Source organism: Hakea prostrata, chromosome 4 (genome assembly GCF_041222555.1).
Source record: "Hakea prostrata isolate BN-2017 chromosome 4, UWA_Hpros_2, whole genome shotgun sequence".
In the NCBI taxonomy this organism is placed as follows: Eukaryota; Viridiplantae; Streptophyta; class Magnoliopsida; order Proteales; family Proteaceae; genus Hakea; species Hakea prostrata.
In genome coordinates, this window is record NC_142603.1 from 288,074 (window position 1) to 314,204 (window position 26,131).

Here is a 26,131-nt window from a genome sequence, read left to right on the forward strand (position 1 = left end):
CACGAAAATCTTATGGGTGAATACAATGTTAATTCTAGAATGACAACATATTTAACCTAACATACAAATCCAAGTTATTACTTTACATTTATACTCTTCCTGGTTTAAAGAAATAGCTTTACTAAAGAATAAATTAACAGTATCAGAATCATTAGTACTAGATAAACTCAATAGTTCTCAAGAACTACAATTCTACAACAATATCTAAAAACAAACATCCTACTGAATTGAATCGGGGCTCAATGCAATCTCCTAGCATCTCTTTTAGACCAGCTGGCTTAGACAATTACCCTCAGGTCCCTTAACTTGACCTTCGTGTGAAATAAACCCTATAGCGCAATTCGGTTCAAATTTCTTGGCAACCCATGCAATTACTATAGAACCATAACCTATTCACTATGGAAAGCCATGAGTAACAATTCAAACCCACATTAAAAAGTGTCATTTATGTACCATAGGATTCAATACACCCCTTTTTATCTATTGACTATTTTCAGAATATAAACTATTGAAGTTGGGTCTAAATGATACAGATTAGAAGCCTTCCAAAAAAAATCCAATATTCATATGAGGGCTAACTTAAGTAAGAAATTGTATGATGAAACCAAAAAAGAATAAAAAGATATCCAAGTCAGATTACATAATTAAAAGATCAATGGGAACTCAAATGAGAGACCAATTTCCTTGGTTGAACAAATAAAAACCTACAAATATAAGTTGTTGAAGCAACATTGACCTTGGTGTGGTGATCTTCAAGAAATCGATGTGACAAATCAATTTGAAAGAAACCAAGTAGCTTGTACCATTTTTTAGACTTATTTGAAAAAGACGATATGATTTCAAAAACTGATGGAAGGTCATGATATTAATATCTCCTTCTGTTAGTAAATGGTAATGTAAGAGATCCTTAATGGAGAAACCAAACTTGGTAGGTGGTTTAACTTACCAACACGAGTGGTAGAAAGTTTTGGTATCGCTTTCGCTTATCCGTTCTCTTGTTCAATACCAAATTTCATGTTTCTAGCAAGATCCCAAATGTAATACCCTTAGATTTTACTAAGGGTATTTTGGTCAATTTTCAAAAAATAATCATATATTATATCTTTTAGTTATATATGTTATTTTGTTTTATAGGTAATTACCATTTGTTTAGAAAGTAATAATAATATTGTTAAATTAATTATTTAATGAAAATAAAGAAAATCAAATCACAATTGAATTAATCGTTTCTTTTTCTTTCTCTTTCTATTATTCAATTTATAATACTTAATTAAACTCAAATATAAAGTTAATAACTATAATATCAGTTAAGTATTTATTATTATTAGTTTAATAAATCTTAACTCTTATAATCAAGTAAGGAAATCAAAATACGTTAAAAGTTAAAATATAAAGTAATAAATTAATTTATTAAACAATAGTTAATTCTTTAACAATTTATCATACATAAAGTTTTATTAATTTACTTAAATGTTATTATTATATTTCTTGCATATAAATAGGGGGAGGGTTTCACCTTACCGGGGAGATTTCTAGAAAAAAAATTGGAAGAGAGAGAGAGAGAGAATTAGTAATTTCTTTTTGGCTGACAAAGTATCGGCTGATTTATGTATTTTGAAATCTATTAGAAAGGCAAGTGATAATCTTGCATTATATCCACTTGTTTGAATAATTTCGTAATTAATATGTATTGCTAGTGAGAATCCTTCGTGTATACTTACTTGTTTGAATCATTGGGTTATTTGATTTTATGTTGCAAATGAAGATACTATATGTTATCTATAGATTGAACCATTGGATTTCATCTTAATTTTGATTGCTAGTGATAATCTGAATCATTGTATTCTATCTCTTTTTGTATATTATGACTTGCTGTGAATATTGTCTTTTATAAATTTCTATGAAAATCATGATTTGGCATTGCATTGCATATTGCATATTGCATTATAAGAAGAAGACATAAACTTTTCCATTTATCATGGTCCGATAGAGAATTGGATGGGTTGATAGGGCTGTGTAACGCGCGCAGGCCACGTAACGGCGTGGATCAATCTTCATCTTTTCCTATTGGGAAAACCCATGATAACACTGGAGGGACCAACACACATATCAGAGCTGTATAACGCGTGCAGGCCGTGTAACGGCATGGGATATGATGTGTTGAATCCCAAATTGAACAATACGCATGTCAAGGCTGTATAACGCGTGCAGGCCATGTAACGGCATGGGGCATCGTATTGTTTTCAAATAAGATAAATAATAACTTGTGCATTAGCATTATTGCATTATTTATTTCATTTGATTGTATTTCTTGTATTATTTCAATACATTATTTCAAACATGTCGATATCTTGCTAGATTTGATCTTGCTAAGTTTTTCGAAACTTACCCAATATTTTTCTCCAGATGGTGAATGTGTAGGGCATGACTTTGAAGAATTGTGCCGTGATACAGAAGAAGTCCATATTGCTGATGAACCTCATTCATATATTATTTGTTAAGGACATAAAATATGTTTTTATCTATATTTAAATAATTATGTAATTGGTGTGAAATGTTCTACTTGATAAATGTAATAGTCGAACCCTTTTATTTTGGATATTTTAGAATAATGGAAATGTTTCAGTTTATTACAATAGACTTCCGCTGCTTAAATATTCTAAATTCTTTGAGTTTAATTTCTGATATATTTTATCACGACTGGTTCACTAGCTAAGGAAAAACCGGTTATTGGGTTAAGTATCAACCTAATTTCCCATATTGGGAATCGGAGCGTTACACCAAACCTATCAACGAAGTATAGGGAATGGAACATGAATAATAATAATAATAATAATAATAATAATAATAATTATTATTATTATTATTATAATATTAATAATAATAATAAATTATTATTATTATTATTATTATTATTATTATTATTATTATATTAATAATAATAATAAACACTTCAAATAATAAAAAAAAAAGGCTCTAACCACACACCGTTTTCTATAGTATGGAAGTTGAGGTTATGATCGTACAACTTATTATAGTGCAAGCTATTCAATGTTCATCCCAATCATTTGTTTTGTATGATCAATCCTTTTACATCAAAATAAATGCAGTGTGATTATTATGCTTGAAAACTCTATTAACGTCATTCACGTGCATTAAGTGTACTCAATGAGGTTCATCAGTTGAACATAGTAAGATAAGAAATTGAAAGATTTCGTTGGATAAATTGAATAAGTCCCAACAACAAGGCAAAAAAAGGGATGGACAAATAATACCACTACCACACCACTTAGTAATGACCTGGTTCAAAAAATACTAAAGAAAAATCATTTTTATGCACATGTGGCGTGTAGGTCTTCATGCTTTGGATGCTACAATGCTAATGAACCTCGCTAAAACAACTGTATGATATCATTTGGAACATGTGTTCATTTGGGCAGACATCAACAACTCAACAACTGTATGTTTTTTCAGTTTTGAAAAAATTCTTTATTTCTCTTTCAAAGGGTTACATGTAGGATTGCTTAAGAAATCTAATCATTTTCTAGTTGTAGCTCCCCAACCAAACAAAACACGCATCTTTGGGAACAGCAAAGCTTAAAACTATCGACACCAAATTGGGTGTGAATTAAAAGCTATTAGGACTTGCAAGACAAGGCTGATGAGGAGTGTGGATGGTGGCAGAAGGGGTAGAGATATCATTGTAGGATTCCTATTCAAGATTGTTGCAATTCCTTATCAAGCGTGGCTGTAGGACGGACAAATGCCTATAAGTGGTAGGGTAGGGTCAAGGGTGGACGGTGCCCCTTAGATTGCAGTTTCTTTATTTTTTGCTCTACATTCTATCCGATTTTGTATTTATTTTTCGTTCTACGTTCAACCAGACTTTGTATAGATGCCAAATCTCGGGAGATGTACTTTTATACTTTTATTCAAAAGGCTTTGTCCCTAGGTAAATGTGTCATTGGTTATACGAAAGAATACTGTGACTAATTTCATAAGGGGTGCGAGATCAATTGCAAGGAATATGTTCCTTTATAGGAGAAAGACATTCTAGACTAGTAAAAAATGGTTCATAACTACTTTGTGGTTTTGGTTTACCAAAAAAAACTACTTTGTGGTTTTACTAGTATGACCTATTATACTATCATACTAGTAAAACCACAAAATAGTTATTTATATGTATATACTAGTAAAGTGACACGTGCAAATGCACGTTAGATCATACATGGGGAACGGAGAGAAGAAAAAATCAAGAAAAAAGAAAGTAGAAAGGAAAACCAAAAATAAAAATTTTCTATAATTAAGAAAGGAAAAGCTATGGTGTTTGCAAAATCTTTTCATGTAGTCATGTATAATGAATCCCTATAAAAAAAAATTGGCAAAGAAATGAAGAAGAAAACTAAGAAAAACAAATTAAAAATCAACATATTCAACCTAGGAGATAAAAATAAATGGTAGTTTGCCCATTTTAAAATATCACGGATAAGAAAAGGTAACTATTCATCTTTTTAGGTAAAATTTTTAGTTTGCCCATTTTAAAATATCACGGATAAGAAAAATTAACTATTCCCCTTTTAAGGGAAATTAGAGGTAAAATTTTTAGTTTGCCCATTTTAAAATATCACGGACAAGAAAAGGTAACTATTCTCCTTTTAAGGGAAATTAGAGGTAAAATTTTTGATAGAGGGATAGAGGAGTAAGAGTAAATAAAAAATAGAGCAAATTGCACTGGCACCCCAAAATGAAAGCCTTAAAGCATTGACACCCCCACTTTATGTTTCAAAAACACATAGGTACTATTCTGTTAGAATGTTTATTACTTGGTTAATTATATTTTTGCAAAGACTATTATACCCTTACTTATTCTTCAAAAAATCTATTCTCATTTACCCAAAAGAAAAAGAAAAAAAAATGGAAGAATTAACTGAAAATGGAAGCGAATAGGGAACGATTAAAAAAAAAGTTCACTTGAGTGTTAGACTCTCGCTGAAAGAATAAAACAGACGGCAAAGGAACTAATCAGTTCTCTGGTTTAACAAATCATGACCCTTCATTCTCATTTTCATCACCGGCTCATAAATCTTCTGATTTGGACTCGTAAACAAAGAAAAAAAAACAGTGATGCTAGTCGGCTTCAAATTCACAGCTTTGAAGCTCTATCAGATAAAAATCTTCAGCAGAGATGACGAACAAACTCTTCGGTTTCTTTCTCTTTCTCTCTTTCTTTCTTCTTCTTCTTCTCCTTCAACGATCCGGTGCTGCTACTACCTCTGTTTCTTTCCCTGTCTCTCTTTCTTTCCGCTGCAACTACCTCCTTCCAGCTCACCGGTGAGATTTTCACCGTGAAATCTGCAGAGCTCACCAGGTCTGAGTTCCTGCAAAGAGAACAGAGTGTTTTATCTCTGATCAACTCTCCTCCCATTGCTGGTTACCTTGGTTGCGATGTAACTCATGAGAATGGTCGGAGGGTTTACAACCTCTTCATGGAATATATCTCCGGTGGAACTCTCGCCGATACTATTCGAAACCATGGTGATTGTCTCCAGAATCTGAAATCCGGTCTCACACGCAAGAAGAGAAATTAATAGAAAACATAAAGAAGTTCAAAGCAGATGAAGGAAATTCACTGACCAACCAGCGCACCCAAAGAAAACAAACCAAATCAGCCTCTCCCTTCTTCTCCATTGAAGTGTTCTATTCTGCTTCCCAACATCGGCAAAAGCCCTCATTTCCCAAAACAGAGTACTGATGCCAATCGTTTGCTGTATGATAAATCAAACCCCAACCCCTCAAGAAAATCGAACACCCAACGAGTGTCCTTGACTTTACAAATCCAAGATTCAACAGTTCCGTTCATCACAGAATGTATCTGAATCTCAGATAACTTTACAAATCCAAGATTCATCATTACAGGTGAGTTCGTTTCATTGTTCAATTAAAGATTACAGAGTCATTTCTGATTTGGGTTTCAATTTCTGATGTCTTCCAGTCAATTTTCGTTGGCTCCATTTCTTTTTTTCTTGGTTTATTTTCTGTTTCTTCCTCTTCCAGCGGCGGCACTGCTTCTCTTTTCTTTCTCTTTCTTTCTTCTTCTCCTCCTTCACCATTTTCGTTTGATTCGCCGGCAATTTTAACTGATTCCCAGAAAATCGCGATATTTAAAGAGTTTCGTTTCGATCAAGTTTCATAGCAAGAGAGTGGCGGTGGAGAAACGCCGACCAACCACTACATGAATTCTGATTTTAGTAAGGGTATTTTTGGAATTAAATTTTTTTAAAGAGTTGGGGTGTTGTATTTTTTAAACAAAGTAGGGTGTCAGTGTTTTAAGGCTTTCATTTGGGGTGTCTGTGCAATTTGCTCTAGAAAATAAGATACCTCACCACGTAAAAGACTCTTGGCTTTGCAGTGTTGCAGTGGTTTTTTTTGTTTGCAGTGTTGCAGTGTTGCAGTGTCACAGTGTGCAACAGGATTCTTTGGACAGTTGTAAATCAATAGCCTGCTGAACTCTTGCGTAAGCTTTTGTTATTTGGTTTTTCAGCCTAATTGAACTTTTTTTTTCTTTCTTATCTTCTTTTAGCGGGAACGACAATTTGTTACGATTTCCTTTCAGCGGCCGTGTTTAATCTGCAGATACCTTAAAAATAAATGGCGTCTCGGTCGGTTTTCGATTTGGGACTTGTCAGAAGCGAGTTTGAGAAGGCGGGAATCAGCAGTCGATTCATCGCTTCCATATGGAAGTAAGGGCGGTCTTGTATCAAATTAGTATTTATTCCCTTGTGTATAATTGTTGGTCTTTCCCTTTTGTCATTCTAATTGAAGCGCAGGTACGTTCTTTCAAACCCTAATATCGATATCGATTTCGATAATGTTCCATCGCTACCCTCAGCTGCATACCCTCTACTTCGTTCGAAGTTTAGATCCTCAATTTCGACTCTGGATTCCGTCTTCGAATCCGACGATAACGTTACAACCAAGCTGCTTATAAGGCTACAGGTACTCTCAGGTCCTCTTTTTCTCCACTCAGTCGATTTATTTTAGTGGAGTCACGATTACGAGAAAAAAACTAATTATTCTATTTTATTTGTTGTTACCATGTGCGCCGAGTCTTCAATTTATTTATCTTTGGTAAAGAGCCTTCAATCTATAGGTTCTTATTGTCGCATGCCTACCTTTTCTTTTTTCATTTTTTTTCCCTGTGCATATTTTTCTTAGAAATGTTTAATGGATTTTGACTGATAGATAAGAACACGCATTCCTCTTTTAATCCTCTAGGACGGAGCTTTTGTTGAAGCTGTGGTAATGAGATATGATACACGTATGGGGAGATATGCTGGAAAACCCCGTCCGGGAGGCCATAGATCAACACTCTGTATTTCGTCCCAGGTAAGTTAAGCTTGAATTTTCAGTCAGATTAAATTCTTAGTCCCTAAGATTCAAAATTGATGCCGGCTTTGACAATTCTTCGGTAGCCAACACTGACACAGTCTTTGAAAGGATCGACTAGCTATGTGAGGAGTTAGAGTAGGATAATTTCCTTACCAAGTGAATGCAACGATTTTCTTTTCTTTTTCCAAAGGCTATAGTTAGTGCAACAAATTAACTTTCATTATGTCAAATAAATTTGATTCTCCAACAATTGAGATAAAAATACCACCACTCTTGCCATCCAAAACCAAATGAAAAGAAAAATGTAATTATCAAATTTGGGACTTGTTCTAGCTGTTTTTAGCTATATGCTGTTGGAGTTGGGTGACAAATACTTGAATTTTCAATGTTATGTTCTGATATCTTCTAGGTAATATATTTTCTTTTCTTTTCTTTGTAGGTTGGTTGCAAAATGGGTTGTAAATTCTGCGCCACTGGTAGTATGGGATTCAAAAGACATTTATCATCGGGAGAAATTGTGGAACAATTGGTCCATGCCTCTCGTATATCACATATACGCAATGTTGTTTTTATGGTATGTGCTTTTTTCATATTTATTTGTGAAATTTATTTTGGATGTTGAACCCTCTTGGCGTTTAGCTTCTTCATGGATGAATTTTCCTTGAATGAGATTTAATCATGTGATGCTTTAATAAGGGTGTCAATTTAGTATGGTAGCAGTATTTGGTATGATATCAATATGGTACCAACTATATTTACTCGTACCATTATGGCACCACATACCAAATGGTACAAATATGTCATACCATTACCGTATGTATGGTGCAAACTGCATGTGCAAGGGATCGACACAAATAATAGAGTGAGTAGAGTATCATCCCATGGAGACCAATGTAAAACCAAATTACTTCTGAACGTCCACTTTTTCTAATTATCATTTAGCTGATCGGTATTTCAAGAAACCAAATTTATTCTAAATTACTCTACTAAAAAGAATTAAAATAAAACTAATTTGTTAACTAACAATGCAAAGAAATCAATGAGTTTGATGACAAAGCAAATTTCAGTCGACTTCACCAATTACTCCAAGAATAGTGAATTAATTCAATTTATAAGATTCATTCAATCTCTCTTCCCATTAGCAGAATTCCCTCAACTAGACAATCACACTTGTGATAGTAATGATTTTCCCTAATTCTCTCAAACTGTCCTATCAATTACAAACGGGTTGCAATTTGCGAACAACATTAATTTTTGTCAAAAACCTGCAAGGTGGAATGGGCCACCTAGAACTATTGTGCACAAGGTTTAACAACTCACCATTCTAATCCTCTTGAGCCCACACGAAATCTTCACAGTTACGTGTATCAAAATCATGCCAAATATCAATTGAATATCGATAAAATATTCAGAGCATCAAGAACAAGGAAGAGAACACATGAATCAAAATGTATAAATTACATAAAAGAATTAATGAATTAGTCATGCAAGCAAAAAGATCCATTTAGACTCCGAATGAAAAAAATTTAGAACATCTCCATTACAAGAATCAACTGATCAAATCAATATCAAAGTTCAAAAGAAAACAAGAAAAGAACTTCACGAATGCATAGGGCTCAAAGAAGTTGCCCTCAAGCTTCTGCCACTTGTTGCTTCCCAATCCTCCAAATATCCCTTTTTTGAAACTCCCCAATTCGTAGTAGAAGAGGTTTAGTTGGGGAGGGGGGGGTTTAAGAAAGGAAACTAGGCCAACTTCCCATTTTTCCAAAAATCCTGAAGTTAAGATTTGCGACCAGGGGTAGCTAGTTGACCTTTGCCGGTTGACTGGCCAATCACAGGCTGAAAAGGTTGATATCTGGAACTAATTTCTCGCCGGTTGATTGAGGATTTTCTAGTGGGTTGATCCTGATCGACTGGCCAATTGATTGATCCCATAAAAGTTGTTCTAGAATCCTCCTTTGCAGCATGTTTTCAGATTGGTCATTCGGGCAGTTCTGGCCGAACGCTTGGGGATCGACTGCTCCTCGGCAGAGTCTCTCTTCACCTTTTTCAGCATTTTCTTGGCCTTTCTGTGATGTGAATACAAGGATACCCCTGTTCGAAACCCTAAGGGGGCCCCAGGATGGATCCAAGAAGCCTCCATATGCTGACTGAACCCTCCAGGAGGGGTATTGTAGCCCTAAATTTATTCCTGAACTTAGTTTAGAATTTATTTTAGAATTTTGCTTAGTCAGTCTGAGTCTAAGTTGGATTTGTTTTGAGTCTTCCATTGTGAGTCCAGTTGGTTGCTTTAGTCTTAAGTTATCTAATTAGCATGTGTTTAGAAGATAACTTAAGTGAGATTCCAATCTAAGGGCTAGAATCTCATAGTAATTTGATTCCTTTTCTTAAGTGTTGATAAGAGTCCCGGTTGAGTTGTAATTGAATCTCATCAGTCAAGGAGATCACAGTCTGAGTTAGAGACTTATTTCTAGGCTATAAATAACCTCTTCATGTAAGTTATTTTTCAGTCTTGGACAAATTAATGAATTGAGTTGTTGAGGCTCAGGGTCTCCTGTGTGGGTAGGCCTTTTCAGGTTCTGCTTTATCTTCTTCAATTCAGCAGCTCAAGAGATCCACCACACATCCAAGGAGCCATTCCAGCAATCAACCTCCAATCTCCAGTAAGTACAGCAGCCTTCCCACCATTTCCCCCTCTCTTGTGCAAACCGTAGAAGCCTCCCTCACTACCGTAACAGTTCTGCCCCCTTCCCCTCTGTTTCTGGCCTTGAATACCCTCCCAACCCCATTGCATACATCCCCTACCCCTTCACCTTCGGTTCTGGTTAAACCCTAACCCTCCCCCTTTCAGCCATAACCTTCCCCATCTTCTCTTCTTCCCTGCAACAGCAGCACCTATCCCCAATAGGAAATCTCATTAACCAGCCCCTAAGCCCATCCCTCCACCTCTGTTGGGATCGCCATTCCCCTAGGGGTGACCCGCATTACTGAGTTTCCCACTACAGCTCCATTTTCTGGGTTTCAGAATTTCTGCACTTCAAGTGAATATTGCAAAATTTTGAGAAGTCTCAGAAAAAACCCTAAACACTCTTATCTCAGCCCCTACCTTCTCTGAAGCAGTTTCTAAGCAGCCGAATAGTAACAACACTAGTTCTAAACTGCAGGACAGCATCCCATTCCCTAAACCCTAACCCTGGCTGAAACCTAGTTGCCTTAGGACTTGAGATTTCAAATCTGAATTTCAACTTATGGTTAAGTTCATATCTGAGTTTCTCATTTAGACACAGTTGAAGAAAACCCCATAAGGCCATAACAACTACTATACCTTTGCGGGAAACTCCCGGGCAGCCTCATTCTAGGAAAGTTATCAACTGACTCTAACTCTAGATCTGTGGTTTACATCATTCTGTTTCATCCTTTGCTCCAACATGTCAACATTCAAATACGTTAGCGAGCTTGGGATTATCCCAGAGATGATAGATTTTCTCCAAAAATTAATCTAATCAATAAAAAGCACACATAGGAGTTAAATTCACTAGAATGATAAAGTTGGGATTAAATTACTCCAAATTAATCAATTAAGACATCTAAACCAGGCATTCGGTAGCTGAAAGCCTGAAATCCATTGTATTTCATATATATAAAATCAAGCTATCAAACTACCCCTAACTTAAGAGTTTGCTAGTCCTCAAGCAAACAACAGAATCAGGAGACAAAACCTGGGAAACCAACACCTCTTCCACAACTCAGAGGAAAGCATAAACTCTATCAAACAGCAGACCAGCACATAAATCACATTTAACCACAGCATGCAACTTGTGCCTGTGTGTGCGACCTTGAACTTATCAATTCATATATACTTGTTAAGCTCAAGTTGATGCATAACCTCCAAACTCTCACCAATTCTCATTTGTTCACCTCTCACTCCCCTCTCCATCAATGAAAGCACAAGCCAACCAAGATTCAGGAGGGTGGAAATGGAATGTGGATCAAAGAATGGGAATTTTTGAACTTTGACAAAATTTCAAGTAGAGCACTAATAGTCAGTTTTTCTCTTTCCTTTTTTTCTTTTTCTTTTTCCTTTCACTTATTTCCCTCTTTCCGTGCTTTGTGGTGAGATTCTCTCCAAGTCCTAACCCATGGAGTATATAAAAGGCTTACTCCAATTGAAAGTTAGCCACGGTGGATCTGTACAAGCAGCACTAGAGCCTTTTTATCTCCTTTTTTTTTTTTTTTTTTTTTTTTTTTTTTTTTTTGAGAAGGGGGGGTGGGGGGCTGGCTACTACCACATGCAGTGACTTTACAACGTTAATGAATAGGCACAACTGCTAGCACGTGCAAGGCTACTGCCGCAATGAATAGTGAATAAGGGATGAATGAAGTATGAAAATGGAATGAACCTTGGATGAAATGAAACCTCTATCATCCTAGCTAGGTTGAGTCTAGACTTCACCTCAAGGGGAGTTTAGTGCGATATACAAGAACATAGATTATAATGGTTGGATGGGAATGAAGTTTAGAGGGAACTTTTGGAAATGATCCCTAAAGTAACAGGTTATTGTGGTCTTGATCTTGCATACCATGGGTAGGCTAGGACTCACTTGTGGCACTAACTGATTCCTTCCCCCCTTGACTCTGACTTATTGGCTCCCTGTGCTAGATACCCACCCAGTACTCATCACCTGAGTTATCTCATTAGTTCCACCACTGCTATTACCACTACCTTTGGTTTTTTATTTTTTTTTTATTTTTATTTATTACAAGTGGGTGCAAAGGGAAGACATCATTATCAACACTTAATAGTAATAGGCTGGCCGGGTGGCTTCTCAAATAGGACAGTTGATTGTTCTTTAGTTTGTGTATTCATTGTACCCTCCTCTAATGACAAGTGAGCCTCCACTTTAGTTGGTGCATGATACCAACATTTGTGGGACTAGGCATCCCTTTAAGTTTATCCATTACTGGTGGATCTTGATCCTTAGCCCACTGATATAGCACATCCTCTTCTCCATATCTTCACGTATGTGATTTACAACAAAACATTGCATAACACCACCTGGGGTGGTGGTCTAGTGGTCCCAAGCTCACTCCCAAGTGGTTTGGTAAACCTCATGTCCCAGGTTCGAATCCCCTTTGCTCCTCTGTTTCTTGCATTGGACAGTTGTGTGCTCTTTGGCTTGGGCATGAGTGCTACCGGCTTTTGCGGATTATACTAGGCCTCCAGTGGGGCTCCGTTGACGGGGCCAGTGCTTGCACTGGTAGTGCATTGGGCTAATGCTTGCATAGGTCGCACTCGATAAAAAGTTTGAACATTGCGTAGTGGGGGGGCGCTAGGTCGCCGCTATTGCATCCCCTCTTTTTTCTACCAAAAAAAAAACAAAACATTGCATAACATCTTTTTTAGTACTTGAAATACACACTTTGTTACAACGACAACAACAACAACCTCCCTTGTCCCATCTAAATGGGGTCGACTATATGGATTCTTTTCTTACTATCATCTCTGTTTGAGGCCATACTAGATATAAGGCCTAAGCTATATGTATTCTTTCTCACCAATTCTCTTGTCTGCCCCTAGTTTTTTTAAGTCCTTAGAGCTGTATTAAATCACTTTTTCATATAGGGTAGGCCTCCTTGAGACATGTCGTGCCACCTCAAATGACTTTCTCGTAGCTTATTCATTTATCGAAACTACTTCCAGACCAACTCTAATATGATTTTTCCTTATCTTATCCTTCCTAGTTTTGCCACTCATCCATCTTAAGCACTTGGCATCCTCATTTCTACGACACTAAGATTATATATATGAAACCTCTTAACAACCCTACACTCTGCATCATACATCATAGTTGGCCATATGACAGTCCTAAAATTTTTTCCTTTGAGTATTAATGGAACACGTTGATCACAGAAGACTCCGAACGCACCTCTCCACTTCATCCACCCTATTTTAATTTGTTGTGAAACATCATCTTCTATATCACCCTTTTTGTTTATGAATGAGCCAAGTTACCTAAAGTAATCACTTTGTCGAATTGCCTTCTTATCAAGACTTGCTGCCTCATCATCCGTCCGATCATGCTCAAAGTTATGCACTAGATATTCTTTCTTTGTTCTATTTAGTTTAAAGCCTTTTGATTCCAAAGTTGCTCTATGGGAGCAATTTTCCTATGCAGTCTTACGTGGCAATTTGTGTTGACAGACCATTTTGATGCCTTGACCTTAGACTACAATTGTGGTCCACTGATCATTGGACCAAGGCTTGCCTTTCATTTCTCGATAACTCCAAAACTTTTATGAAATGATATCATTTGATCAAAATCATCTCTGATTGATAGAATGGTTCGAGAACTCGCATGATCTCACGAGATATCTCATTTTTTATAAAAGCCAAGATGAGAGTGAAGCAAAACCTAAAACGTCCAATATTCCCTTTTCAATTGAGATGTCGGTCCAACCCTATCTATCAATCTCGGTGCTCTTGCTTCCTCCCTTTGCTACATTGCTGGAAAAGCCTCTTTTATTGGAAGTTTTGGGTGCAAGTGGAACACCTTCTAGTCTTCATCAGCAACCCTCCTACTACATCTACAGTAAAGATTGGTGAGGTTTTCTAACAAATACTAAAGAAAGGTGAGATTTCATCCCAAATTTGATTTCAAAATCTATGTTATATACTTATTCTACGGATGGTGATCAAATGTATGCTGAGCAAGTTCTCTAGTTCTGCACTTCCATGAAAACAAATTTTTTTTTCTGCTGTTATTTTTTTGAAGTTTTTGAATTATGAAATTATCTTTCAAGAAATTAAAGTATTATAATAGATACTAATATCTTGCAAATGGTTCTAATATATGTTAGACTCCATCGGTATATATTAGGTCATCATTGTGTAGTTTGTGTTATATACTATACATCTTCACTTCTTCAGTGTTGTGGTTTCAAACTTAGGGTTGAATTGGAATTCACATTTACAGTTGTTTTCTCATAAATCTAAGGCCAACACTGGGTTTAGGCTAGATACCTAACTTAGGCCCACCGAGATGGGCCACCAATTTGTTGAGTGAGAGAAATCTTTTCCTCCATCTTGATGATATGCTGCTGAAATGGCCATCGAGATCAGTTCTTGAACCTTGATTGATGGGGGACGCATTTCATAAATATAGACAAAAGTTCCTAATTTGACTCTTAAAATATCTCCTAATCACTTTGAAAGATCCAAGAAGGCAAGTTAAATTAAAATGAAATCTGTCTTTTTGTCAAAAAATGAACGGAATTTTGTCTAGCTATTGAGTATCGAAATATAACTCAAGCATCGAATTGAACTACTAATCCCGTGTATCAGCATTACCCGTACATTCTGGGCTTATAGATTAGGCCCATTATATTAACAATTTAAAAGCATAAGAGGCCTAATATCTGTGAAACCCATCCATGGGTCAAAATTAAGTAATCTAATACCTCCCAATCACTTTAAAAGACACAATGAGGTAAATAAAATCAAAACAGAATTTTATCTAGTTATCAAGTATCATAATCTAACTGAAGCATCAGATTGAACTACTAATCCTGTGTGCTAGCATTATCCCTACTTTAGGGGCTTATAAATAAGGCCTTTACATCAATAAACCCAAAAAGTAATTCTATAACACCCATATATGGGCCAAAATAAAGTATTATGTGGCCCATTTGGACATTATGTGCTGCACTGTAGGGGTTGATGGTGGGTATAGGTCAAGTGACTATCGGAAGGCCATGTAGTGAAGGTTTCTTGATGTTTGGTTGATGCTATGGTAAATCTGAATCTTGGAAAATTTTCCCAGTCATGATTGAGAATTAGGGTTGAGATAGTTGGATGTATCTGTGTACTGTTGTCATGCAAAGCATTCAATCTCTCTCTTGGTTATGTAAGGTTAGCATGTTTACTGCATTTAAAGTTCTTTTCTTTTTAAAGCTTTCTTGGTTATCAAATGTAAGGCTTCCCTTGATTTGTTTTGTTATTTTAATTTTTAATTTTTTGGGTTTTGCTGGCAGGGAATGGGAGAACCATTAAATAATTATGCTGCTTTAGTCGAGGCTGTGCAGATCATAACAGGATTTCCGTTTCAACTGTCAGCAAAAAGAATTACAATATCAACTGTAGGTATTATGAATTGCCTGTGATATTGTCTTCAGGATTCTTTCTCTCTACACTTTTCTGTTTTATTTATAAGGGGAAAACATGGACAAGTTGTCCTATTGTTAGGGACTCAATAGCCTGTCGGAGGGATTTTGGGGCTTCTATTGCTTTATCGGCTGAATGGTCGTCTTTCACATTTTTGTTGTCAGTATGATTGAGGTTGTTCTTTATTGGATTTTCTCTTGACCATTCACTGGGACCTATGTGGTCTGGGTCATTGTACATATTTCTTCTTTTATCAACTCTATTCTTTTTAATCTGCTACCTATCAAAGTGGAAAAAGAAAATCGCTACTGAGTTCATTTTCCCACTATATATATATATATATATATATATAAAATTTGAGATCGAGTTTATACCTTGAATTGGAGGAATAATTATCCTTTTTCATCTTTGTATAGGTTGGGGTAATCCATGCTCTCAAGAAGCTTCAAAATGACCTCCCCAATGTAAATTTAGCCATTTCCTTGCATGCACCAGTTCAAGATATTCGTTGTCAGATAATGCCTGCAGCTCGAGCTTTCCCACTGGAAAAGCTAATGGATACACTAGTACTCTATCAGAGGAACTGGTTGAGTCTGATACTTTTTCTTCCTTTAATGCTTTTGGTTATTGTTGTTTCATGTATTATATTTTACTACTAAATGTTTAGAAGGGAGAAAATCTCATACAGCCTTCTGTTTTTCAGTAAACAGAAAATCTTCATTGAATACATTATGCTTGATGGGGTGAATGATGAAGAGCAACAAGCCCACCAACTTGGTAAATTGCTTCAGGCACTTGAAGTGGTGAGCTCTATACATTCATTATGTGCAAAATGACTTACAGTTTGCTGGTAGACCTAGTAAAAAAGGTGCCTTGGGTTAAGAAAAGTAAGGGGAAGAAGTGATCAAATGCATTCTTAGAGTGTAGTTTTCAAGGTTTTAGGTGATCCTAGGCTTTTGAGGTCTTTCCAGAGCACTTAAGGCACCATGTCCTATGCAGTTTCAATCAGATTCTTGTATTTTTTTTTTGAAAGATATCAGTTGTATAATTTTTATCGTAAAATCATCAACTTTTAGACACAACGATTAAGTCATAAAAAATCAACATTAAGCCACTTCTAGTCATCAAAAAATCATAGTTGGTCACGTCAATTCGTCAAATTTCGACATATAAATAGAGGCAGCAGCACTTGGTCTTTTTCAGGTATACCTTGTTGTTTTTAGTTGCTCACAGTTTAGAGAAATATTTTTTTCTCTGAGAAGTGTGATATGACCAAATGATTTTATTTTTATGGGAGACTTTTCGTATTAGTTGGAGTACATAATAAATTTTTCAACAGATACAAGATTGCTTAAACTTGATTTATATTAGGGTTGGAAGAGGTTGGAGAAATCCTGACTTGTGTTAGAAGGACACAACAGGAGCTTCATTTATACTTGAAATTTACCAAATACAGAACAAATGAAACCTTCTCAGTGTGGGAATCTTATAAGAAAAATAAGATCGTAGAAAACCTAGTCCCAATAGAAAAAGAAAGTAAACTAAATCAAAAGAAAGGGCTTCCCCCTTAAGCGCAATCATGGCAGCTGCAGGGGCGACAGAGCTGCGACTGCAATAGCCCTAACAACCCTGTCCCAGCTTGCCAGCAAATCAAGATGCATTTCAGGCACTGAATTGATGGAAAAGCACCAAAATCTAGTGCCCTCCGTTCTATTGTTCTTGCATTTGTCGCTGGAGTCAAGTCTTTGAATCGAGGATTCTTTCGAAGGACCAATGTCTCCTTTGCTTGAATCCCGCAGTCTCTCTGTTGGAGAAACCGACACTTCTCCCGCCAGCGTCAGAATCCGTCGATAATAGGCAAAACAACACCGATTTTTGGCGTTTCCTGGTCGACTTCCGTCCGCGCCCATCGTGACTGCAAGTAACTGCTTCTCAGATTGTGAGTTGAAGGTAGAAGAAAGTGGAACAGTAATGTTCCATAAATGTCCCCGGTCATATTGTATTAAAAATGGTTCAAAACTTTCTTGGGCTCCCGTTTGCTCAACTAATGTCTCACTTGTTAGGTTGGGTCGAACAGTAGGCTTTTTAAACAGCCCAAGATTTAATTTTGGTTTCATCAATCCATGGCCCATAAAATTTGGCTCAGAGATAGTCAAGTTGGTTGGGCTTTGTAAGGCCCAGGCACCTAGTTCTTTTTCTTCGGCTCGTTGCATGAATCGGTTCAAGTCTCGAACCGAATTCAACCCAAACCCAACCAAATTCTCAACCACCCGGTCCACCCTTGTCTTCTTCTTCTCATTTCCTGCAATCGAAAACCTAAACACCGCCCAAATTGTTGCCACAGGTTCTAAAATAATGAATTCCAAGACTTCTGCAACTCTTGTTGGCGATTGGGATTCGCTCCTCTTCTGGATCGAGGGCAATCCGTTGCCAGGAACTATGTTGTTGCTTCCTCCACGTTGACGACGAGTCTCCCTCCATCATTATCGCTCCCATCCATGGCGGCTTTCATCAATCCGTTGCCAGGAACTATGTTGTTGCTTTCTCCTTTGTACCATCGTTGCTCCATCATCGCTCCAATTCCAAGGGACTTGACCTCTTCTTCCTTTGTTGTAGAATACTCTATCAAAGCTTCCCTGCAACAAATCCACCTTTGCTCAAATGCTACGAGGAATACAAATATTGCCAATCGAGCCAACTTAAGTACATGAGGATTTGTTGATGTCTATCTTCTCGCTTGACTTCAAAATTTCAGCTGCAAGCATTCTTAGATCTACTTGCGAATGATTCTCTATTGGTTTCACGAGTTTTTTAATCCTTCTGATCTTGCCTTCACCGAAGTCGAATTTGAGAGCCTCCTTGAACTTTGACCAGTTGAATTCCGGCCATTGCTTCTAATAAATCCAATCAAGTGCATTTCCATCCTAATGCTCGAGAGCTATTCCAAGCCAGTATTCATGCTCTATTTGGTGTTGCCGACAAAATTCCTCGACTTCTATTAACCATTCTTGTGCTCTTCCTTCACCAGAAAACAGTGACAATACCATTTCACCTTCCTGGGATCGACACAGCTCTGATACCAGTTGATAAGAACCTATTAATCACTCTAAAATCAATACGAAAATACAATAAATAACAAGGATAGAGCTGGTTTTAATGGTGCCAGTCACCCCCAACACCTCACGGTGCCCCTCAGCCTACGGCTGCCCAAAACTCATCCCCATAACATTCGATGCCCTCTCTATTCAAATTCCCCCCAACTAACCCTAATACTCTCTCTCCTCCACATGGCGTCATCCTAGGGCCCTAACAATAACACTTATATCCTTTCTGTGTAGGAGGATAACCTAAGAAAATGCACTTCAACCCACGAGGATCCAACTTACCATGAACATGGTGGTTTTGACAAAGGCAACATAGCCAAAAACCTAAGGTGGCACTGTAAAGGTTATTGTCCCTCAAGGGGGCAATGTTGGTCTATGACCCGAGAAGGCATTCGGTTAATTAGATATGTTGTAGTAAGAACCGCATCACCCCAAAGCTGAGGAGACACTTGCATAGTAAACATAAGAGAACGTGTTACCTCAAGGAGATGTCTATTGTTGTGTTTGACAACCGCATTTTAAGGTCGATACAACTAGTCTGGTGTATGATGCCATGGTTAGCTTGGTAAGAAAGGAATGCTCCACCCAAGGACTCAATCCCTTTATCTGTACAAAGGATTTTGACTATCGCCCCAAACTGAGTTCTAACCATATTACTTGAAAATTCTGGAAACACGAGAAAATGCCATTTTTTTGGTGAAGTAAACCCAGGTGGTCCTAATGCAACAGTCAATAAAGGTAATAAACCATCTATGACCAGACAAAGACACTGTCCAATAAGGATCCCACTCATTAGAATGAATAATTGAAAAAGGAACTTTTACTACGATGATATAGTCTATTTAGCTAAAATATAGGCCTCACGATTAAAATCGTTCAAATTAAATCCTCTAATTAGACCAGGAAATAATTTGGAGAAAACAGTTAAAGGAACATGACCAAGACAACGATGCCACTGTAATAAAGTAAAAAGCGTAGGAGAGGTGGAACTAAACGCCGTAGAAAGAGTTGATGGAAACCCATCGAACGAGTAAAGCCCTCCTTTCTTTCTACTGGAGCCAATCGTATGCCCTTTTTTAGGTTCTGAAACACATAGTGGGAAGGAAAAAATGTTATTTTGCAGTTCATAGTAAGGGTACTTGATGCAGCACAACCAGAAATTACTGTTCACGCTACAGTAGCGCGAACAGTAACTTAGATGATATTTTTCATATTTGGTGGGCCCCAAGTCTAGCTTGCATGGAAATAGATTCAAATTTGGTGGGCCCAAACTGCAGCTTGCAAGGAGATAAAATAGGATCTATTTTCGTGGGAGTTCTAGAGATAATTTAGAAATTTATTATTTATTATTGGGATAATCATGTAATCGAAGTTTTTTATTTTGGTAGGATATCTAGGATAATTTTTAGTTAGTTTTAAATTCCTAAGAGTCCTTGAAGGATCAGTCTTTTGTTAGTTTTAAATTACCAAGAGTCCTATTAGAGTCTGTTTTCGTATCAAGTATGTTTGTTTTGTTATTTAAACACTTGTAATCAGCTTATTGAGTATGGAATAGAAAAATATGAATTGAAGCTTTAGCTTTGTGCGTTTGTAGCAGCCCCCCCCCCCCCTCTCTGTCTCTCTTTCTCCTTCTTCTCCTTCTTCAAGCTTGATTCTTCTCAGATTTCTCCTTCTTCCCCCTTTCTTCTTTATCCATTCTTTCTTCTCTATTCGGTCCCCCATTAGTACTAATAGATAAAGATTAACCAAAAATTTAGGAACATGCAAAGACATTAAATAGGGTAAGAGAAGGCAAATAGATAATAGATCCCTTCCCAGAGATGGGGGAAGGAGACCCATCAGTCGTTCGAACATCCTAAGGAAAAGAAATAGATGAATAAGTATCTATTATATGGTCGGTTGCCCAAAGTCAATTATCTCGAAGGGATAAGTCGAATTGACACTGTGACACTTAAAATACCTGTGGGAATTGTGGATCTGCAAAGGGAACAATGGCAGAAGCTACACTCGCACTGAAAGTCGGTACTGGGGAAGATATGGCAAGTCTAGATATCAACTGGCAAAGGTGTTGGAGTTTGTTTGAGAAAAGAGGTGCTGGAGTACTTAAGGTGTCAGAACTAGCTTGGTTTGCAGATGCTTGATTGCTGCCCTTATTTCTGTTCTTACCTCTTCCACGGGAATTTACGTTCTTACCTCTTCCACGGGAATTTACTGGTCATTCATGTAACTTCCAACACTCATCTTTAGCATGACGCTCTTTTCCACAATACTCGCACTTCATTGGAGGCCGACAACCGCCATAACCAAACTTACTATTGCCAAAACCAACCTCCAATGCATATATGTCAGATGTATGAGTGTGTACCGTCGCTGTCCTATGGCTTTCCTCAGTATCAACCATAGAATAGGCTTGCTCTAGAGAAGGGAAAAGCTCTCGGGAAAGAATATGTGCTCGAATTCGATCATACTCAATATTCAACTTTGCTAGAAAGTCATGCACTCTAAGCTTGTCTTCTCGCTTCTGATAGGCAGCAACATCTGCCGCATACGATGGAGTAAAATGGCTGTAGAAGTCAAGGGTCTGATAATAGCCTTGAAGGGGGTTGCAGTACTGAGACAAGGTAAGCGCTTTTTGTTATAACTGATGAATCTTCCTTAGAATCTCAAAGCATTGTGCATCATTACTGATTTTAGAATATGTTTTCTTGGCAACTTCCCAAATCGTAATAGCATCAGGAAGAAGAAGGTTACTCGCTACAATACTTGGTTAGAAGAAATCCCATAACCAAGCAATCATTTGTCTCCCACTTGTCTAGGTCCTTACTAGGTGAAGAAGGCTTGATAAAAGTTCCATGAAGATGGTCAGTAAGACCATGAGCACCAATTGCAAGAGAAACAGAATGAGACCAGCGAAGGTAATTAGTCCCATTAAGCTTAACAGTGGTCAACCTCAACTGGAAAGGAGAAAAATCAGGGTGCTGAGACACAGATGAAACATGAGGATTTTCAATGTCTGATGTACCAAAAGAGGCGGGGGTAACTGGATCAGCTATCGCGGGAGCCAAAAAGGGTCACAAACCAAGGAATATAATTTGTTGGAGAAGAAAAAAAATACTCACTACCAAGAACAATGCATAATTTTTTTTTTTTAAATTCATGACATAGGATGTATTGGGCTGGTTCAGGTTTGGATTCGGTTCGATGGTTTCTATTTCTAGTTTAGGTTCTGGTTTGATTTAGTTCGATGGGTCCTGTTCACTTTCTTCTTCCTTTGTTAGGGAAAAAGTAGGGAAAAACTGCAAAAGTGAGGCAATTGTTCGATTGAGAGGGAAGAAGGCGAGACCTCCAGGTTGGGTTCGATTGTTATGGAGTTTGGTGGTTTTGGATGAACAAAGAAGGTGAGGGGTTTTCAGGTTGCAGAAATTTTGTGATTCAAAAAGGAAACAAAAAACGATGCAGTGCGGGCAATGCACTGCAGGGAAGTTGTAGCAGTGAGTTGCAGGGTTGATGGAAGGAAGTTAAAAGAGAGAATAGTGATGGGTTGCTGGTACAGGTTGAGTTGCAGGAGTGTTGCGATGGGTTTTGGTGGTGTTGCAATGGGTCTGAAAGATGAAGGTTGGGTGTTCGATGGAAGATACAGTTCTTGTTTTGGTTGTAGGCGATGAAGAAAAAAAGGAAGGTGGTTGCAGCGATGGCGGAAGTGTGAAGGATAAGAAGAAGCAGAGGTGAGTCTCTGCGATGCCTTTTTCTTTTGTGCTCTGCTATTGAGAGAGAGAGAATGAGAAAGAGGATGGTGCTCAATGATGGATCAGAGTTGGCTCTGATACCATGTTGGAAGAGGTTGGAGAAATCCTGACTTGTTTCAAAAGGAGCTTTATTTATACTTGAAAACTTACCAAATACAAAACAAATAAAACCTTCCCAGTGTGGGAATCTTACAAGAAAAATAAGATCTTAGAAAACCTACTCCCAATAGAAAAAGAAAGTAAACTAACTAAATCAAATCACCCAAATCTGAAAGATCTCCTCCACACAATTCTGACAACAATTAGAAGTCATGTTCCAGTCAAACCTTGTTATGAAATAGGAGCCAAGACCAGGCTAAGTTATTGGCCAAGGCTAGGAGTAGCCTCTAGGGTTGCACACGGCAATAAGCTGCCCCCGTACTTTGTTTTTACTGATTATCATTTTTGATTAGGCAGTGGCAGTCTAGCAATTCTGGTAACCTATAGGGGCAGTCTGGTCCTTTTTCAGTTAGGCTTTATTAAGTCAGTCTTTTACTTCAATAAGGAGCTCATGATTTGGATCTATTAGTCCTTGTAAAGGTCCAATTATGAGACCTAAATAGCTGCTGTTTTTCTTTTTTTGGATGAATAAAGAATTAATTACCAAAGAACCCTTGAAAGGAGGGATATAATTTACAGGGGCAGGGGGGGAGGGGGCAAGAACCAACAAGGACCTAGGGAAACAACCCAGACCAAGGAGTAAACAAAAGGGGAAGGTATTACAACCAACTAGGTAGCAAAAATGGAGAATCATGACCCCAGGTAACAATAATCAATCTATTCCTTGGGGTATCAGGGACAGAGGGATGGGGGAGCATCTAGAGTCTAGTAGAGACGTCAAAGTAGATGGCTTTCCAAAGCAAGGCAATAGATCGGGATTTGGACATCCATGTTCTAAGGTTCCTTTACCACCAAAACTGAGAGGTCCTGGCATCAAATACTTAGTACAAAATCCCAAATGGTGGTACTAGAAAAGGATCTCAATAACCCGGACCAATCCCTTTGAAACTCAAGGGTTAGATCTAAAGGGGGTCCAAATAGAGACAATGACTTTCTCCTAGATAGAAAGGGAGAAGGAACGGGAAAAGAAGAGGTGGTTTACATCTTCAAGGCCATTCCAATAGAAAACAGAATGGGGGCTAACTGAGAGATGCTGATGGATGAGGAAAGATTGGTTGGGAAGGCAAAGTGTGAAGGTCCATCAGATGGTGAAGGAGTGGCCGGGATGGTACCCTTGAACTAGACCAATGGGTGCCAAGTGACTTGGGAACAAAGTGAATGGGCAAGGTTCCAAGTGAAGGATGTAGTGAAAGGACCAGTAGAGGAGGGGAGCCAAATGGTGTGTCATGGAGGAAGGAATGGAGTGGTTGGGGTGGGGGGAAGGTTGGACCAAACTTGACTCAAGAGAGATGGGAGGAGGGATCCGAATACATCTGAATAATCCTCTACTATATCTGAAAGAGCTGCTCATGCACCATTGGAACATGGCAGGAGCCTTACTGATGTTACCAGCACTAAGGCAGCGAAGAAAGAACCAAAAGAAGGCCCAAGACCACTAGCAACTTGCGGCATTGCCGATGTGGCCAAACTCTCACAGGGGGGTATATTGGTCGTTATCTACCCGTAATTCAAGCTTAATTACCAACTGATTAACTCCAGATATTTTGGTGAATCTTATCTTCTTTATTTTTTGTTGTTTAGAGTCCTAGTAATCAAGTTATTGAAGAGTCTTAGTCCATGTGGGAGTCCTAGTTGGAAATTATTTTCCTTCTAGATAATTTTTATTTTATATGTTAATTCTTGTGGTCCTTATTAGATTTCCCCCCTTTTAGTTGTTGGTGACTTAGTAAGTTGTTATTTAGTTGGCAGTTGTTAAGGGAGTTCCAATCCAAATTGAATTCCCAATTTGAGTCCAAGTTTTTTAGTCAAGAAGTTTGAGTCCATGTGTCTTTTTGTCTTTGTAGTTGGCTATAAAAGAGAGCCATCCCTTCATGTAAAGATTAGACTGGATTGATCAGATTAAGCACTGAAGGAATTGGGTCGTCGGCCTCCAAGTAGGATTCCCACAACTGAGTGTGAGTTATTTCATTATCTTCTTCAAGCTCCCTCTCTCTTGAAGCAGCCTAGCAACCTTCTACAACAACCTAGGAGTGTACCAGTCCTCTCCAACAACAACTAAGTGAACCCCAGCCCCTCTCCCTACCCTCATTCCCTCCCTAACCCTTGTGCAACCACCCTTACCCCTTCTCCCTTGTGCGGCAGAAGCAGAAACCCTCCCTCACCCCTCTTCTCTCTTATGGCAGCAAGTCCCCTCCCCTCCCCCTCTTCTAAACCCTGCGGAAGCCCTCCCCCAGACCTCCTCTTCTCCTTACCAGCCTCTTTCCCTTTTCTTGATTCTTGTGGCAGCATTAGGAAAGAAGAAAAAAAATAAATTCAGAAAGAAAAAGAAGAAAGAAAGATCAAGAAAAAAAGGAAATTCAAGATTCTTGCAAGACATTCAAGAACCTACCATGAAAGCCTCCTAGCCTAGCCGTAAGTTTCCCTACCCTTTCCCCCTAATCGCAAGCTTCCTTATCCACCCTATTTCCTAATTACTAGCTCCCACATCCTTTTCTTTTCCATTCATTACCCTAACTCACACTATACTACTTGGAGGGTTCGAAACCCTATTACCAAATAAACCATCCCATCTTGGGATTTGTTGAAACCCTGATTACCTACCTTAAAAACTTTGGATATCTAAAACCCACACACACCAAAAAAAAAAACTACCATCGTATCTTAGAGTTCATCAAACACTGGTCTTCCCTAATTCTTTCATACCGAAGATACTGTTGTCCAAATTAAAGCCGACCCACCTAGGGATCTTTGTTATCCTAAAATTATCCATTGTCTTCTCCAAAATCATCCCATAAATTTTCCATTCATTACCCAAAACCATCCCATAGATAAAACCCTAACCTCATTGATAGCCCAATTGCTAGCTGGTTGTAGTTAACAGAGGATCCTAAGACTAGCTCAGGGCTCGGGTTACATAAATGGGTATTTAGAGATACATGCATTAGTAAAGGGCATGGAGGAACCAGCAAGACTACTTCTATTCTCATCATCGTATGCATAAAGGGATCCTCCAAAGATCTATTAGCTGGGAACTTATGATGGTGTCAACGACCATCAAGTTTCCTATGAGTGGCTATATGACCTAGATAACTAATTTGATGGGTTTGACTTAATGTAGTATCTCAAGATGAGGAGAGCGTATAACCAGTTAGTGGGATATGCTTGTGTACAATGGGATTACACATGGAAACAAATGAGATATGAAGTTACTGAACCTAGCACTTGGGAGGAGATGATAGAAGTTTTGAGCTACCTATTTTCCCACAAGAATGCCAAGCTACGCGACACCAACCACGTCACCTTCTCCAACAAAAGTACCATCAGAAGTTTATTAATTTGAATGGCAAATTCAGGAAGATGGGTATAGAGATGAAAGACAAAGAACTTGTCATACCAGGAATTTCAGGTATGAGAATCTATGACTAGTTTGAAGGTGAGGAAAGGCTTCACGAAGAGATCCTATCATCACTCACCATTCACCATGGAAGAGCTCATCAAGCCTTATTGCTTTGTGATCATGATTAGAAGATGTGCAACCATCAGGGTTCTGTCCATAGGAGGAATCCGCCACC

General features: G+C 38.0%; 1 protein-coding gene across 4 annotated transcripts in view; it reads left to right on the forward strand.

Annotated features, from left to right (window-relative positions):
- The first annotated feature begins 5,128 nt into the window (after nt 1–5,128).
- LOC149016876 (Radical SAM superfamily protein) overlaps nt 5,129–26,131 on the forward strand; it is a 40,485-nt gene continuing 19,482 nt past the window's right edge. The window contains exons 1-9 of one of the 4 annotated variants that reach the window (XM_089151132.1): nt 5,129–5,916; nt 6,149–6,514; nt 6,634–6,740; nt 6,828–6,996; nt 7,276–7,386; nt 7,829–7,963; nt 15,421–15,525; nt 15,967–16,136; nt 16,254–16,353. In XM_089151132.1, the coding sequence (XP_089007258.1) occupies nt 6,649–6,740; nt 6,828–6,996; nt 7,276–7,386; nt 7,829–7,963; nt 15,421–15,525; nt 15,967–16,136; nt 16,254–16,353 (882 nt within the window). In that variant the 5' untranslated portion in view covers nt 5,129–5,916; nt 6,149–6,514; nt 6,634–6,648. Of the gene's footprint in view, nt 5,917–6,071; nt 6,515–6,613; nt 6,741–6,827; nt 6,997–7,275; nt 7,387–7,828; nt 7,964–15,420; nt 15,526–15,966; nt 16,137–16,253; nt 16,354–26,131 lie in introns of those variants that run through there. The other 3 variants (XM_089151133.1, XR_016172731.1, XM_089151134.1) reach the window with 3 other exon arrangements.